Source organism: Microtus pennsylvanicus, chromosome 4 (assembly GCF_037038515.1).
Source record: "Microtus pennsylvanicus isolate mMicPen1 chromosome 4, mMicPen1.hap1, whole genome shotgun sequence".
In the NCBI taxonomy this organism is placed as follows: domain Eukaryota; kingdom Metazoa; phylum Chordata; class Mammalia; order Rodentia; family Cricetidae; genus Microtus; species Microtus pennsylvanicus.
Window position 1 is genome coordinate 88,494,894 of NC_134582.1, and position 18,206 is coordinate 88,513,099.

The 18,206-nt window shown below is 44.0% G+C and overlaps 1 protein-coding gene across 3 annotated transcripts in view; it reads right to left on the reverse strand.

Moving 5' to 3' along the window:
* Nucleotides 1–6,004: 6,004 nt before the first annotated feature.
* Nucleotides 6,005–18,206, reverse strand: part of Rnf182 (ring finger protein 182) — a 44,209-nt gene continuing 32,007 nt past the window's right edge. For all 3 annotated transcript variants that reach the window (XR_012910377.1, XM_075969783.1, XM_075969784.1), the window contains one exon: nucleotides 6,005–9,071. Coding sequence is in view for 2 of the 3 variants with exons in the window: in XM_075969783.1 (XP_075825898.1) it covers nucleotides 8,115–8,858 (744 nt within the window). In the remaining variant the exon portion in view is untranslated. The remainder of the gene's footprint in view (nucleotides 9,072–18,206) is intronic.

Genomic DNA, 18,206 nt, shown 5'->3' on the forward strand with positions numbered 1-18,206 from the left:
AAAATAGAGGAGGAGGAGAGAAGAAAAGGGGAGGGGAGAAGAGTGGAAGGGAGAGGAGGAAAGGGGAGGGAGGAATTTAGAGGACAATAAAACACTCTAAGGTTAAAAATAACAGAAACCATAACTCAGGCCTGGTGAAGAAGAAAGGTATTTTCAAATTGTAAAGACTTACAATCTGTACTTTTGAAAATATCCATCAAGCGTTGGAGAAGGTGCTTTGTCAAAAGGAAGAAGAAGAAGAAGAAGAAGAAGAAGGAGAAGGAGAAGGAGAAGGAGAAGGAGAAGGAGAAGGAGAAGGAGAAGGAGAAGGAGAAGGAGAAGGAGAAGGAGAAGGAGAAGGAGAAGGAGAAGGAGAAGGAGAAGGAGAAGAAGAAGAAGAAGAAGAAGAAGAAGAAGAAGAAGAAGAAGAAGAAGAAGAAGAAGAAGAAGAAGAAGAAGAAGAACAACAACAACAACAACAACAACAACAACAACAACAACAACAACAAGAGGGGGAAGGGGAAGAGGGGGAGGAGGGAGGGGGAGGAGGGGGAGGAGGGGGAAAGAAAGGAAGGAAGAAAGAAAGAGAGGGAGGGAGGGAGGTAAAGAAATAGAGGTTGGAAAAGATGGCTCAGCACTTAAGAGCACTGGCTCCTCCTCTCAAGGACCAGGGTTCAACTCCCAGCATTGCCTCACGGCAGCTTACAACCATCTAATTCTGGTTCCAGGGAATCTTATACCTTTTTCTGGTCACCTCAGGCACTGTACACATGTCTATCATGTGGATATACAGGCAAACAAAACACCCAAACACATAGAATAAAATCTCAAAAACAATGTTAAATGAACTAATGGAATCTGTTGGAGATGGCTCAGCAAAATGCCCGTTGTGCAAGCCAGAGGACTTGAGTTCAGATCCTCAACGAGCACATGCAAAAGACAGGCATGGCACCACACATCTGTAAGCCCAGCACTGGAGGGCTGAGACAAGCTGATCTTGAGAGTTCACCAGCCAGCCAGTTTCACTAAAGCAGTGAGCTCCTAGGGTCAGTGAGACGCTGTCTTAAAAAATAAAGTGGAGAAGTGATGGAGGAAGACAGCATGCCGTCAACCCCTGGCATTTATGTGTGTCTTCATGGGAGAGCAAACCTGTATACACACATGCACTCACGTGTACCCAACACACACACACACACAGACGATGAAGAAAAGGATGGCAAGGACTCAAGAGAAGGGGCAGACCAACATGGTTTAGGTGAATACTGTGAGAGTTGAGGAAGCTTGACCTCGGGGGACAAACTGGCACATTATTAGATTAGTGTCACATTTGCCTGGAAAGGGTGAAATTTTAATAGACCCAACAAACGGAAGGCCATTTTAGAATGGGACAGCTAATTACAGATAAAGCAAACAGTAATATAATAGCAAAGACCACAGCCAGGAACAGTGCACAGTCTCGAGAAGCTACACGCCAAATGGTTTTACCAATGTTGATATAGTGGGGCTTTGTAACAACTGGAAGTGTGTGTGTGTGTGTGTGTGTGTGTGTAAGACAATAGAAAAATTAAATTTTTATCTCCCACAACAGAATATCAATAATGACTAAAACTGTAAAACTGTAGAGGTGTTTGAGAAAATGTCATGGAAGTTCAATTTTTAAAACTAAGGAAAGGAGGGGGTCATCAAAATTTAAAGTTGAGTTTTCAGAGCTCAAATGCTTTGCCTTGACTTCTCTAGAACAAGCTATTCAGATAATTATTCCAAGTAATTATATATTCATAATGCTAGACACACACTTTGTATGGAGTTAACTAACATCTATCCAGCTTGATATTTTGTTAATCATGATGCAATCGTCCATTACCAATAGTGGATGAATATTGGCTCAGAAGTAAGGGAGCATAAAGCATGCAGACTCAAAGAAGGACTTGGACCGTGGTGTCCCCCATTACATAGAATCTGTTTCTACCTCTTGTCCTGTGACTTCTTTGACCATGTCCATGGGTGGGTTTCTTCTCATTTGCTAAATGAAATGGTTACACTTACACTGTCAAGTATTTCTGGCACTAACATTATGATCAAAATTTTACATCTGACACATGTTTCCCAGAAGCTGAAAATCCACAGGGGAAGTTTCACAGGCAAAGAAAATAACTAGCATGTAATCACTCCACTTGCGACTTCCTCCTGCATATAGTTAGGAATTTTTGCTGTGTAGAGAGACCCAGAAGACTGATGCTAGCACAAATGTTAGGGACCAAGCTGTAATATCTGGACAGGGTCTGCCAATGAAGTTGGAAACAAGTGGAAATCTCTGCCACCCACCACGACACATGCTCTCCGCCACCTGTTGCCTCCCCCCTTTGCCCGCCACATGTTGTCATTCCCCCTGGACCCAGCGCATAGCCACCACCTTAATTTTGACTGTCCGTTAAATTCATGTTCTGGGTGGGTTACTTAGTTCACAGAGTCTATATTGTAGCTGGGTTTTTCGTTTTGTTTACCCATTGTCTAAGGCGGACTTCACAGAATGCTTCCATCAAACTAACCCCACTAAGTAGCAGCAGATGTCTTGGGAAAGGGTTCTGAGATAGCCAAGTTTGAAAAACACTGAACAGTTTCGTCCAAGGGACTGTCTTTCAGACACTGCACAGTCCAGATGCTCAGTGAGTCTCTGAGAAGATGACACTGGCCTTTAATCTCCTTCCACTCACACAGCCAGGACATCTTCCCTTCATGGCCCAGCCACTTGGACACATTCCAAAACACGCATTTGGAGCAACTGCCATAATAAAATCCTGCATTTAAAAGCCATAAACCATAATTGTCTTTATATTTTCCCAATGAGCCATGAAAGGCATGGGTATCACGTCATAAAGTCAGGAAATGTGAATATTATGCACAGTAATAGCTAGAATAGGACTCGGAGTCATGGATCTTAAGTTCTGCATCAAAGAATCTGGTCGGGTTCTCATCTGGAATATGAAGCTGTGGGTAGGGAACAGAAGAGGTAATTAGTGGCTTTTTCCTCCTCATTCCAAAGCCAGAATTTAGCATTCTTTGGTCTCCAGAGACCAACTCTTCATGCCACCCTCCTCTGGCGCAGAAAGGCCCACAAAATTAGGTTGTCATTTGTCCCATTTTAACTGGTGTTTTTCAGTCTGTTGAATCACGGGTGAGTGAAAATAGTTGTATAACTCAAAGACCTATCCTGCCCCCCCCCAAAAAAAGACCAAAAATTATAATCGTACAGTTAGTTCTAGCTGGACTGTTGAGGAAAGTGTACCAAACAGAATCAATGTTAACTAATCAGTCCATTGTTTGGCTAAGACAATGTCCATCATTCAGTGATAAAGAACATAGAAAAATGGTAGGAATTGTCTCTGAGGCAAGCATTAGAGTCCGTTACTCTATGAGCTGCAAGAAAGGTAGTTGATGGTTAAAAAAAAAATGATTTTTTTTAATATTACTTACCTGGATAATTCAAAGCTTTCAGGGAGACCAACATGCTTCTCTTTCACAGCTGTTACCTAAAATGCCTAAGAATGTATGTGTATAGGCATGCATGCGTGGGTCATGTGTGTAGATGCACATGCGTGTTGTGTGTGTGCATGTATGTGCAGGAGGATGGGAATGGATGCATGAGTTGCTTCCATAAATGAAATTTTTAAAAACTCAGAAAACAGGGATGGGTTAAAAAGAAGAGTGTGGGAAGTTTTGGGTTTAACACATATCAAAAATAGATGCTCGTTTATTGACTAATAGTGTTCCTTAGCATTCAAAACAACATTGCAGGCCAAAGTGTTGCTAAAATAGTTAAAATTCATTAAAAATGTTGTGAGAAGACAAGCTTTTTTAATCTGGAGACAGACAACAAAATTTTAACGCATTCCAAACTATCCAGATGGAATTAACTGAAGCCAGATCTCTGGACCTTACCTTGGTCCACAATATGTCTAATGACCAAAAGGTCATCCTTGATTGGCTCAACCACAGTGAGATCGTGTTGAAAAGAATTAGGGAAAGTGGCAAATTGAGAATTAGACATCATACGTTTACCTAACAAAGAAAATAAACATAGCCAGTCTAGATGCTAATGCTGAGTGCGAAAAGAACCAGTAACAACTGCTCTGCTCATATGACCTAACAATTCTAATTCCACCTTCCTCCTCTGGGGTCTACATGTTCTCTGGCTTCCATCTGTCCCCCTCAATGTTCCAGAATCTTCCCTCTGACCCCTCCCCCTCAGCATTCAGAGTCTAGCCTTGGAGAGTTCAGCTTTGGTGCTCTTCTTGCTGGGCTTCAGCATCTCTCCAGTGCTCAGCCCCAGCTGCTTCACAAAATCAGGTCTCCAGGCCAGATCTCTTCCCTGAGGGGTGTAGATAGAAATGTACAACACAACTTTCTTTACACACTGTGGGAAAAACAAGGTCACAGGAAACCTGCTTTCCAGGACACTCTTTGTCCTGACACTCCAAACTTCCCAATATAAACGGTATAGTCAATAAACATCTGATTAGTTAAAATGCTGGCCAAGTAATTGTTTTTGCTTAATTAAATATTTTAATTAAATCAAGGCCAAACCACTATGAAGAGCAAATTATCACATATCCCAACTTAGTATTACAGTATTGAGTTTAATTTCTGACGGTAACTATCCACACTGAGCTTACTTAGGTTTGGATTAGACCATGGGTTTAGATAATATAAGAAACTGGGCTCACTCCTTACTGCGTCTGAGACTCATTAGGATTTACTCACATTCCCATTGTAGTTATCCACATTTAAAATCAGCACCGTTTAGTTGCTGCAGAAACAGCTCAGTGGTTAAGAACACTTGTTGGTCTTGCAACAACAACCATGTCCAACTCCAGTCCCAGGGGATCCAGCACCCTCCTCAGGCCTCAGGCACCAGGCATGCGCATAGTACCAGAAGCACATGCAAGTAAAACACCCAGACACAAAATCACAAATAAAATTTTTAAAAAGGAAGCATGGTTTAGATTAAAGCAAACTTACAAGGAAAAACCCAATATTAAGTCTACATGAGTAAATATTCATAATGAGTATTGAAGTAAAAAAAAAATAAAGATGCAAGAAGAGGGCAAAGATGTGAAAAACATATATAATGCAAGCTGCAAGAACAAATGGCTAAACTCGGGGATTTTACCCGAAACTAAGACTGTCACTGCTGGTTTTGAGGAAAGTTCTAGAATAGTCTGTAGTCTGGCTGAAACAGTCCAACAAACCCAGGCAAGTTTTGAGACTATATCAGCAAAGAGGGTATAAAGAAAGAACAAACCCGCCCCATTGCCCTCTCCCAGGCTACCTTGCTGCCCCTCCTCTGAGCTCCCCTCTTGGCTCCATCTGCTTGTCTAGCAACATCAGGATTCCTCTGGCTTCTCATCCGTCAGGCTGAGACACTGAGAAACTTCAGCGTGGTTTCCACAATGCTCAAAACCCCGCAGGCGTGCACTGCTCCCTGGTCCTCAGCAGCCCAGCGTGTGTTCACAGCAGTCACAAACCCCCCGGGGAACCATCTTCCTCAACCTGCTTCATTGCTCACTTGTGCCAAGTGAGTTAACCCATTGCTGCTGATTGACATGTGCTGTCGCTGACTGTTAGGAACACGGAACTGCTGCACACTCTCTAGTGACTCAACAACGGTCATGCTTAGTAGACCCCGTATTTTTTCTGCTTTGGTCAGGCTGTGCAAGGTAAGAATTCCTTTATTTCACTGGATTCTATTTTGTCGAGCAGTTCAGAAAAAGTTAACCAAATCAGACAAAATAAAACATTTCACTTATGGAGATAATATTCTTATTTCATCTTCCCCCATGTTTCTTCTCCATTTGAAACAAAATACGAGGGCCTTTGTAGAAGTGTGGTAAATGACTTTAGCTTTGTGAGGCGATTCTAAAATCTTAGTGTGGATGATAGAGGCACTGGCTTAATGAAAGTTCACTTTTGTGGTTATCTGAAGTGATAATGGCATCTCAACCATAAATCAGAGAAACCAAACATCTTGTTTAGAAATCATAAAATTTAATAGACAAGAAAACATTAGCAGAGGGAATACAACAGTTAAGGGTTGTCCCTTCCATTCCACAGCATGGAGAGTTGTGTAGTTTTGCGTTGCTATTGTCATACATTTAAAATTCTTTAAAACAAACCAACACACTGGCATTAAGAAAAATATTGCCACAGCACACACAGACACAATTTCAGCACTGCAGACATCACACAAAGTAGCAAAACACAGAGCTGGTCCAGGGCCTTCTGGAAATCTCTTCCTGCGGCTACTCACCACCTCACTCAACATTACAGTTCACACCAAATGAGCATCTTTACAAAAGAAACCTTATAAATATAGAAATCCAAACCACAAAACCTCTTAAATATTGTATTTACTCAAAGTACAAATGGAATTCTGGAAACCGCATCCACAATACTACCTAAAACTAGGGTTTCTGGAATCATAAATGTATTTAGCTCTAACTTGGGGTTTAAATTTCATTGGACCACATCCCACAAACATTCTCATTCTGTGTACCCTGGGCACACATGTTCTCAAAGTCAACAGTGGGGTAACTAAAACGAAACTCCTATTCTAGATAAGTATCCATTTCCTTCTATACAGTCTGGAACTGGCCCCTGTAACTATTTCACACGACAAATATTTCACCACAAACAAGCTAACAGAGTCTTGGTAAAGCCCTTTGCTAAGCATTATGGGTATTTTATTGTTAGTATCAGTAACGAGTCTCGGACACTAAAAAGCTCTCTTTCCTCTTTTTGTCTAGTTTCTGTGAACATCCTATGCCCCCATCTAAAACCTACTACACAACTTATTCCCATAAATATATACATTCAATGTCCCCTGTCTGTTTCATGAAAAGGGGTCCATACTCAAGTCATGTAGCTTATGCTTTTACAGAAAATAAATTCAAGGACTTGACTCTATCCCCAAACTGACTGAACAGCAGGTAGCCACAAGTGAGCTGCACCCACTTCACTCCTCGACCCCTCTCTCCAAGGAGGGCATCGGCTTGGCATGGCTTCACCCTTTCCTTTGCCTGGACTTCCACAGGACATAAGCCTGAGCCACTGCAGTCTGGTACTCAACAGAACACGGGGGTTCTCAGTGCCGAGAACTAGAGCAGTTGGGCTTCCACCATCACAGCTTCCCTCAGAGTGTTGCAGGAGTCTGCGAAGTCAGCCCTAAGCAAATTTCTTAAAACAAGGGGAAGAAAACGAAACCTTCATAATCTGAAACGACTAATTTAAATGGAACTTCGTTCAGGATATGGCTAGGGGCGGATTGAAGAATGTGGTTAGAAACCAAACAAAACTGAAATGCTGTAAGAAATTACTCCAGGGAATCCTTCCACATGCAAAAACTGCTCAGATCTTCTCCAGGAAGCCTGGGAGAGAGATGCACACAGAAATGGCCATGCCCAGGCATGAGGTTTACTTCCATGCAAACTTCCATCCATCTTCTGTAACAACATGCCAGAACAGGAACTCTGCAGGAACCACCAAAGGGGGTGAGATTGTGGGACCCTGGGGCAGGGAGCACCACACAGAAGACAAAGGAATCTGAGCGGGGGTAGCAGACCTCAGAGAAGCATTACCTCAAGAAAGAAAGCACCTGAGGGTGATTAGGGGCTCCGCTGCTCAGAGAATGGGGAAGCACACTGATCTGTTTTGGATCAACCTGCCTCTGACATCTACCCACCATCATGGAATACCCCTAACTTGAAGGAGGCCTCCATTCATCCCGACCTTTTCACCAGGACCCTGCCACCTTGCCTGGTGCCTGTCTGAAAGCACTCACTGTACCCACACCTTTGCTCCCGGACGCCTCACAACTGTCGGCACGCCCTAAAAAGCTAGGCACACACAATTTGCTTCCTGGCTAACCCCTATGTAGAAATGAACGTCTCTTAAACATTTTTCAGAATCCAGGAAAACCCATCAAGCCAACATCTGGACAGAAAATGGACCACAGACGTATGGCCAAGGGCTTTGTTGAGGCTGTAGGCGCTAGTCGTAGAGAATACAAAAGAAAGCAAATCGCACGTACATTATTTGAACATAGCCGTATGTGCCAAATTTCCTATTTTGCCTATTGATTAAGAAGGAAGTGCCATACAGTCCAGAAATTCATGACAAACGCATTGGCAAAAACCATACACCATAAGGATGACAAGGCTAGAGGGGACGAGGCTAACAAAGACCACCCCAAGGGTGACTTTCTTAGACACCAGTAAATAGATCCCTAAGGGCAAGGAGCTGAAGTACAGCAAACCTAACAGCCACACTAACACCCGGATGGACGTCTGAAAGAGCAGGGAGGTGCAGTTCCACACCGTCCAGTTGTGGGACACTGTGGTGACAGAGTCGAAACTTGCCGGCCTGTAGAATTCTACCACCGGCGTCGAGCTAAGAGATGGGGAGCTCTCCCTCTGCACCTCCATGATGGTGATAACCAAGCAGTTGGAAGACGTGTGGGAAGGGCTGACGAGGGAAGCCAGCCTCTTGGGGGTGAGCAGCAGCTCGGTGGGATTCTCGGGCAGGCATTTCTTCCCTTTGCTTCCACAAGTCAAGTTTACTAGGATGTTATTGTCATCAGGCAAGCTGCTCACTTCGTCATCTGGCAGGCACGTCTCAAACCTGCAGAAAGGACAGACGATGACACCTTGGGGAGAGTCTCCAAAGTCTATTATCTTATAGAGGCACTTGGCACAGACCCTGTGACAACACTCCAGAACCTTGGGCTTCCTCTGTTTCAGGTTGTACCGATTGTAACAAATCTTGCACTCTAGCTCGTCCGAGACCTGAGACTCCGCAGGCTCTTCCGGCGGCTGGCTTGCCATCTTGAATTAGGGATACAATCTTTTGTAGATAGGCCTGACTGAGGGGTGACTTGGATTAAGGAATCCCTCTGAACATCACATTATCCGAGGAGGGAATCAGGGCTGGAGGGGCTGGGAAAGTAGAGAGACAGCACAGAAGTCTTCCGAACATTTTCCGCTCCTCCTTGGCTCTCTCTGGCTCTGGTGCTTATTTTAAAAGGCCACCCGAAAGATCTGCAAAGAAAAAACAGAGAGGGTAATAGAGCAAACAGTTCACTACAAAGGCGTTCTGAGAACTGTTCGTGGCATTTTCTGAGCTCCAAGGATCAGGAGCAATAGACCTAACAGATTTAATCTCTTCCTATTTCACCTTTCCAGCCGTGGAACAGCAAGGTGCGTGTTTATGCTTCCATCCACAAACATCATAAGAAGGAATTAAATCCTAATGCGTGTGAAGTGCACTGATGTACACCTCAGCGCCACAGGCTCTTCAACCATGTATGCTGCAGCTAGGACAGATTATCTCTCGGAAATAAGTACCAAATTTTGGCCTCTTTGAATCATGGGGCTTATTCACAGCACCATTCTAGAAAACAGCTAAGTACCTTCCGCAGTGCTCACAAACATTCCTAAGAGTTTTCTTATTGTTGCTTACTTGTTTGTTTTGTTTATTTGATTGATTGATTGATTGAAACAGTCTTACTATATAGCCCAGGCTGGCCCCAGGCTTAACCACCTAGCCCAAGCTGACATTGAATTCAGTAACCCCACGTTGCAGGCTCACAAATCTTGGGACTGGGCGCCATGCCCCATCATGCCCAGCTCCCCGAGCACAGAGTCTTCAGGAGAAGCACTAAGACATGTTTCCAGGAAGCGTCTTGCTAGAGATAAGAGCGTTTGTAAGTGAAGCAGATGGTTCTCATTTCTTTATCTGTTTTGTAGATGCCCTTAGTGTTTGACTATTTGAGTCCAATTTTTGTTTCAATGCCCAACTTGTGCATACACAAAGTAAAATAAAACACAAAGCCTATGACATAATCCCTATAAACACCTCTAATTCCTAAGCAAGAGATGCAAACATGGGAGACACATGCAATTACACACAGACCCCATAAACACAGGAAAAGTCATTCCGAGGTGACTCTCAGGAAATGCTACTTGCCCTCCCCCATGTGTCATGTAAATTCTGTCTGTGGTAGGCAGAAGGCACCGTGCAGCGTGCAGGCCTGATACTAGCAACAGCGACGGTACTGGCACTAGCGTTGGACAAAGGGCAGGGTTTATTCGTATGCACAATGTGTCATCTGTAGCGAGCGTCAGCGGAAGAGAGCAGCAGCGTGGGAAATCTCTAGATCGTCTCATTAGCGCTAATATGTGTGATAGATCCGTCTGGAAATATGCTGTGCTCGGAATGTATGGAAATGGCTTTGCATTTCTGAGCGCATCCCTCCGAGCTATAATAGCAGGAGGCTGTCACGGCATTTCTAAGGAGACAGCAAACGTGCAGCAATTCAAAATTTGCTACGGCTCACACAGCCCTCAAGGAAAGGGGCAGTGACGAGCTAAATTAAGCTCGCGCAGTTTTGAAGTCGAGAGTACAGAATGTCTTCCTTCTTATTTCTATGAATTTTGCAAATTTCCAAATGACTTCCTATTCTGTGCACAACGGGCTTCAGTGGCCAGAAGTGTGCTATGGCGACACCCGTCAATGTCCACCCTGGTCAGGAGTCTAACTTATAGACAGGCTTTTAATCTGTATTCAGAACTGCTCTCTAGGTTTTGTTTCTGTCCTGTGTGGAGCCTGGGGAGCAAACGTGTGTTTATTCTGAAGATGAACAAGGAGCTTCGAGGCTTCGGAACTAGTGTGAACATTAGTAAAATGTGTTCTTTAATTGCTAACATGAAACTCAGCTACAGGCCCAGAGCCTACCATTGCTGTCTTCAAATCTCTCTGATCCATCTCCCACCTGTCTTATGGTTACTACCCGATGCAAATTTTCTAGCTCTCGGGTCACACTTATATCTGACAAAGAAAAGTCTACTTCGTCTGGGTTCTCGGATCCTTGGTCAAAGAGTTGAATGAAGTTTCTCCTTTGTCTTCTCTAGATTGTCACTGTGCCTCCAAATTTGCTCCTTTTCTCACTCCCACCTGTTAGGTTTCTAATCACACTCAGATTCTTATGCCAGCTTCACTGTGCCGATCAAAGAACTAGCTATATAGCGCCTTTGCCTTATTGGGTTTGTTTCCTTCATTCTGGCCTTTTCCTTGATTGTTTCCTCTGATTTACCTTAGGGTGTTTGTCATTCTTTTTCCTCATTTCATGTTGGGACCATTTGGAGTCCTGGCCTCCAGCTGCTCTTCCCTGCTAGAGATCTTTCCTTTCCTTCTGATTTGAGTTACTGAAAGCTGTGTCAAAGCTGTTTACCAGCTCTGCTTCATGAGCACGTGTTGCCTTGCCTTGAGGATCAGAGGATAAGGTTTTCACCTGTTGGCCCACCTGACTGTGTTGGGTATACAAGCCTCCTTGGTGCTATTGAATAAGGGGCTTCTTACCGGTGACTAGAGGTCTATGTCTCTGTCTGTCTCTATGAGTCTTTGTGTATTTCAATCTCCAGCCCCTTGCCCTAAGCTCGTGAACTGTATGGTAGCACATGGAGCGCAGACAGGCATTGTGCGCTACAGTTTCATAATAAAAAACATGCTCTGTCTTCATTTAAATGATGACGGTGTGTCAAGGTAGTGGCCTCCCCCTGCCCACAGTTTCACTCTCTAGAAGTTTCTGTGGACTTTTAAACAGTTTAACATTTGACCTTCTTATTGCTGGTTTTTGTGGGTACGGTCTCACTATGTAGCCCCTGGCTATCCTGGAACTCACTATGGAAACCAGGCTAACCTCTAGTTCACAGAGTGCCCCTGCCTCTGCCTCCCCAGCGCTGGGACTAAAGGTGTGCACCACCCATGCCCCTCTCATTTGTCTTTACTTACCCTTTGATATAAAGGTTATTTCAATCTTTTATAAGTTTATAAATGAGTTATAAAAGCATTGTTCTTTAAATTTCTTTTTTTTTCTTTTTTTTAAAAAAAGAAACTATCTTTTTTCATTTTACATATCAATCCCAGTTCTCACTTCCTCCCCTCCTCCCATTCTTTCCACCTCACCCCCCACTCCCATCCACTCCTCAGAGACAGTAAGGCACATTGCTTTGGGGGATGTTCAAGGCCCTCCCTACTATATCTAGCCTGAGCAAGGTATCCATCCAGAGAATAGGTTCCCAAAAAGCCAGTACATGCAGTGGGGATAAATCCTGGTGCCACTGCTAGCTGTCCCGCAGTCTGCCCCAGCCATACAACTGTCACCCACATTCAGAGGGTCTAGTTTGATCCTATGCTGGTTCCTTCCCTGTCCTGCTGGAGTTGGTGAGCTCCCAATAGCTCAAGTAAACTGTTTCAGTGGGTGTCCCCATCATGGCCTTGACCTCTTTGCTCATATTCTCACTCCTCCCACTCTTCAGCTGGACTGTGGGAACTCAATCCAGTGCTCCCTTGCAGGTCTCTGCCTCTGTTTTCATCAGTTGCTGGATGAAGGTTCTATGGGGACATTTAAGATATTATCAATCTTACTACAGGGCAAGGCCAGTTCGGGCACCCTCTCCTCTATTGCTTAGGGTCTTAGGTAGAATCCTCCTTCTAGATTCCTGGGAATTTCCCTAGTACCAGGTTTCTTTTCAGCCCCATAATGACTCCCTCAATCAAAATATCTCTGTCCTTGCTCCCATCTCTGTCCTTCCTCCATCTTGACTATCCCATTGCCTCAAGTCCTCCTCCCCACTCCCCTTCCATCCTCCCTTCCTCTCCACAGAAGCTAATATTCTGTATTAAAGAGGACTGCAGGTGTACATGCAGGCAGAACGCTGTATACATAATTAATAAATCTTTAAAAAAAATTCTACCTTTAAAAAAAAAAGAGACATCAGATCCAGCATAGCTATTAAACATAACTTTCTATCTATTGCTTATTATCCTCAAGGAAGACGTGAGATTATGGAAGAGACAGGTGACCAGGGTTTATTAAAGTGCCCGGCAGGATTGTATTTGTATCTCAATCAGCTTTGCTTTACAGATTTCATGGTACATTACTTTATGTGAAAGTTGTGCTCACTGTCTTCATAGACTCCTCTCTAGTCTTCCCTAACCCTCCGATGACTTTTCCTCAAGTTGTGCTCACGGTCTTCATAGACTCCTCTTTAGTCTTAAGACTACCATTCCTTCACCCTCCGATGACTTTTCCTCAAGCACCACCGTTTCTACTCCTGACGTTGCTCATTTCACTGACTGCAGCTACCTGGGATCTCTATCGATTACGACATTTTCAACTTTGATCACTTTATTTCAAGAGCTTTGTAAGAACAGTACACATTATGTGTGATAGTGTGTGTCTGTGTGTGTCTGTGTGTGTGTGTGTGTGTGTGAGAGAGAGAGAGAGAGAGAGAGAGAGAGAGAGAGAGAGAGAGAGAGACAGAGAGACAGAGAGAGAGAGAGCCTGTGTGTTGTGTTTCTGTGTGTGTGTCTATGAGTGTGAATGTGTGTATGTACATGAATGAGTCTGAGTGTATGAGAGGGCGTGTTCCTATTTGTGTGTTGCAAGTGTATGCCTGTGTGTGTATCTGTGTGTGTGAATGTGTGTATACATATGAGCCTTGTGAGTGTGTGTACGTGTGTATGCATGTGTGTGTGTGTGTATGTGTGTTGCACCTAAGGCCAGTACAGGCTGGACAAATGCACCACTATTAAACCCTGGCCCCATTTTTAAAAATGTTTTATTTTGATACAGGATTTCACTAAGTTACTTAAGCTGGCTTTCAGCTTTCCCTGTAGCCAGGCAAGTATTACATCCATGGTCCTCCTGCCCTCAGTGAAGCAGCTGTTATTACATGCCAGCACCACCAGGCCCATCTTGGGATTTGCTTTTTAACTCAGGTAAACAGTCACAAAATAAAAATAAATAAATAAATAAAATTGTATATATACAGACAATAATCATTTTTAAAATATAGGATCATGAGTTTGGGAGATGGGGGACATGAAAGGAGAGGGAGGGAATGAAGTATGTAGATGAATGTTCATGTATAAAGTTTCAAAAGCTAAATTAAAAAAAAAAAAGCCTAGATATGGCCCCACGGTTAATGGTTAGCACTCTGGACTCTGAATCCAGCAATCTGAGTTCAAGCATCAGTGGGACCTGAATTTCCTCCCATGATCTCCCCATACCGTGAGGGCTGTGGTTCTGGTGAGCATGAGTTCCCCTCACCGTGGAGGCTGTGGTTCTGGTGAGCATCATCTCCCTCACCACAAGAGCTGTCCTAGCAAGCAGACCATTTCTTTGTACTTTCCTCTTGAGTATCTTTTATCATAAAACAAGTAATGAGACCCTTACATTCTTACGTAACAAATTTTAATCACCGAGGGAATGGCTGGCTGCCTGTGTGCGGTACACTCGCCTGCTGCCGTTTCTGTCTACTGCTATTCCCCCAGCTCGTCCCTGGTGCCAACGGTGAGACACCTCAGCTAGCCAACACCTTCTCACAGGAGGTCATCCGCTCCCTGACAGGAAACTGCTCTTTGGGTCCTCACGAGCTCCGACGTACGCAGAGGAGCCTCGAGTCACGTCTGAGAGTGTTTCCTGTAGTCCTCTGGTCACTTCCCGTGGCCCTACTGTTACACACATGGTCTAGTTCCTAGGCTGGCATCTCTCATGAATCCCACCCCTTTATGTTTCAGTTCTGTGCTTCAAATCCCTCCACTTGACTAACTAGCTCTCGATCCTCTCAAGAACATCATGCCCCACAACACACTGACTGAACTGTCTGATGGGAAAGTCCCTGTCTCATCTGATCATCTTTCCGTGCTGCGTTTGAATCTCCTGTGTGTGCTCACTTGGCTGTCTCCAGCAGCCACTCTGTGTTGGGAGCAGGATTCCAGTTGTTCGTGTAAACTGCCTCCCCTTTGGCTGTAGGGAAGCCACTCCCACTTGTTACATGATCTGCTATAGGCCCACATACCTGCAGCCCTGTGAATGATGGGAAATGATGTCCTCCCTGGGGCCATGGGGATATTGGTGCAAATCTTGGAGTGCAGCCAAGTAATAGGAGATCATTTTTCTTCTCCAAAGGAGACAGTGAGAATGCAGTCATTTGGTCTTTTGCAGAGTGTACACACACATGCGCGCACGCGCATGCACACACACACACACACACACACACACACACACACTGAAGAAGGGTGATCTTCAATCCTAGAAGCCCTCCATCCTCCATTCTCACATTCATTGTATGCGTATTCCCCTGTGGTACCATCAGGCTCCATCTTTAATGCCAGCCTGGCTTGGAAAGAAAGTCATTATCTATGCCAAATTCTTCTTCAAATCTCAGGGCTTGAGGCTGCACCTGAATTTAGAGCTCCAAGTCCAAGCAGGCTTGGGTGAGGAGAGGCCAACATGTGTTAGAGCAGGCTGGACAGCTGCTTCTGATTGCTGGCTCACAGATTCCAACTATAATTTCTCAGAAGATTTTTTTTACGAATATTGGTCCACATGGGGAGTTGTGACAAAGCTGAATTCATAGGGAACCTTGGTGAGACCAACCATGCTTCCCATGACAGAAAAGTGTGTAATAAATTGATTTTCATCTCTCATTTATAATTCATCTTCAAAATTCACATTTTCTAAATGTTCTGTACTTTCTTTTATTTTTCCTCTTTGATGATGGTGAACTATCTGATGTCCAATAATAAGAATCTTTTTACTTTTCACTTGGCTATCTTTCTTAAACACTTTTTCAAGTTTTATATTGTAATTCAAATGATTGTAGTATCATATGCCAGTTAGATTGAAAAGCCATTAGATAAGAGTTCTCTATGCTTTTCTTTTCTGAAATGATTATACAGTGTTCAGAACTTGGACTGTTTGTGGACTGGAAGACAGCACACAGCATGAGCCTGAGGTCAGGTCCTCAGCACCTAAAGAGTCAAGTGCAGCAACCGTGCCTATGCTCTCAGCTCTCGAGAAGTAGAGACAGGAGGTCCCCCTGGCTTGCCAGCAAGCTCATCCAAGCTGAACCAGTGAACTCCAGGTCCAGACTCAGGGAGACCCTGACTCAAATAGCCAGGTGGGAAGACACCTGTATTAACCTCTCTCTGTTCACACACACACACACACACACACACACACACACACACACACACACACACACGTGACTTTAGACTGCTCAGAATCTTTCCTACTTGGAGCTTCTTTCCTAGATTTCCATTATGTAACTCTTCTATGCCATATTGTGACAGAATTCTTAGTAGATAAGTCATTTTGCCTAATTATTATTTGCCCTGACCTTTAGCCTGAACACTCCACACAGCAATTCTCCACAATGCTGCACCAACACCCTCTACATTATTGTTTTCTTTTTAAACCACCAAGAGGCGGAGGAACCTGTTTTTTCACCCTTTAATCAACACATGTGGGGCTTCCTCCGACCATCAGTCTGGAAGTGAAGCAACCATGTGGGAGTTCAGGAGCCTGACTTCAAGGTGCCTCCCACTTCTGCTTTTGCAGCCTTGAAGCCACTGGGAAGAGACTCTGGTAAGACTCCTGAAGAACAGAGGTCACGGAAGCCCAGACAAAATCCAGCAGTTAGATCAGTCAAGAGAACAAGACCATCACAGACCATCCAGTACCGACTTACCCAGCTGAGTCAACCACCTCATTTAAATAAATGCCCCGGGAAAGACCTGCAGTGACCTCAGCATTCTGACCCACAGACTTCAGGAGCAAAGAACATTTGGGTTGCTCTGAACCATTCCACTTTTAAAGTTGTGTGTTTTCTGACAACAGATAAACACAACGAGCAAAACTACTTCCAATCTAATCCAAAGTCAGCTCTGTCCAATCAAGGTTATTTCCCATCATTTAAGAATGATACCATTCCTGCCTCTAGGCTCCGAAGTGCCCTGAGTTCCAGCCATTGTGATAGTTGTTAGAAATGATTGGTCAAAATACAGCATCTATGTGTTCTTCTGAATATAAGCCTTTATTGTTTTTATAACAATGCCCATTACTTAAGAGAATCTCTTTAAGGAACTCAAACATTTTAAAGGCCTCCAGTGAGCTCCATGATACTAAGGGCAAGGGTAATTCCCAAAGTACTGATATGAATCCCCATGGAAGGTAAGACTCTTCCCCAGATGGCAAGAGTTCAAATACAAGGGAACACACATGAGATAGAGACCAATATGTTCACCTGCTTACTATCCCAGGGCTTGATTCTGTGCTGTTTGTACTATCCACTGTCCAAGTGAATTTATCCTTAGGGAGTGGGATGAGTTCTGTTGCTTCAAAACATCTCAATACAGGTTTCATGTAGCCCTAGTCCTGCTCACAAAAGCCATCGCCCATTTGAATTTGGCATTAATGGGATAGATTATATGTTCCCTGTGTGAAACAACTACCAAGTTTCACCCTCTTCTCCTGGATACTCCCCCTGTCCCCGAGAGTAAATATCATCAGCATTGCTGGCAGATGATGAGACAATATATTTCAAATGGATGTAAGTGTTGCGTTCATTGTCTGCGGCTGCTGCCGTTGGTGACGGCGCCGAAGGCATGCTCCCCTCTGATTTCTTTTCAGGCCAAATGTAGCATTACTCTCCAAACATTTTCATTCCTTGATCATCAGTCTTCATGACATCCTAAGTTCTTTGACTAATGACTCTATCCCTTTGCATGTAGCGTGGCAGAGTATTGGTTTTTAATCTAAGCTATTACTACATCATACAGAAGTGACTTTTCATTGCTGCCATCTCTCAGTCCTATGCTCCTAATCTTATTATGGATGGCACTGGAGCCTCAAATGAAGTTTAAACCACAGACTTGTGACCTACCCCCGAGAAACCGCAGTCAGAGGTTGACTTCTGGGGAGAGCTTGAAGCAGCCGTCTGACTGTGGCTTATCAATACCCGCTCATCAGCCTCTGATAACAGTCCTAACTAATCAGAGTTCTCCCTCAAAGAACTTCAGTAGCATCTAACTCTCATCATCACCACAGAGTGAAGATGCTTGCTATATATTTCCATTTCGAGAACAATCCTTCTCAATGGCAACAGAATCTGACTTGGAACACTTTAAATGAATAGACTCAACAGACGCTAAGCACTTGTTCCCGAGGGATCAACAGCTGTTGCCTCTAAAAGAACTTAACCTGCCACACCATAACGCCCCACTGGTTGCTTAGCAACACAAGGAGCATTCCAGAAAGCCCCTCTCAAAGATTAAAACTTTAACTTTAACACTCACTCAAGACCAAGGTAATTTAATATGATGGA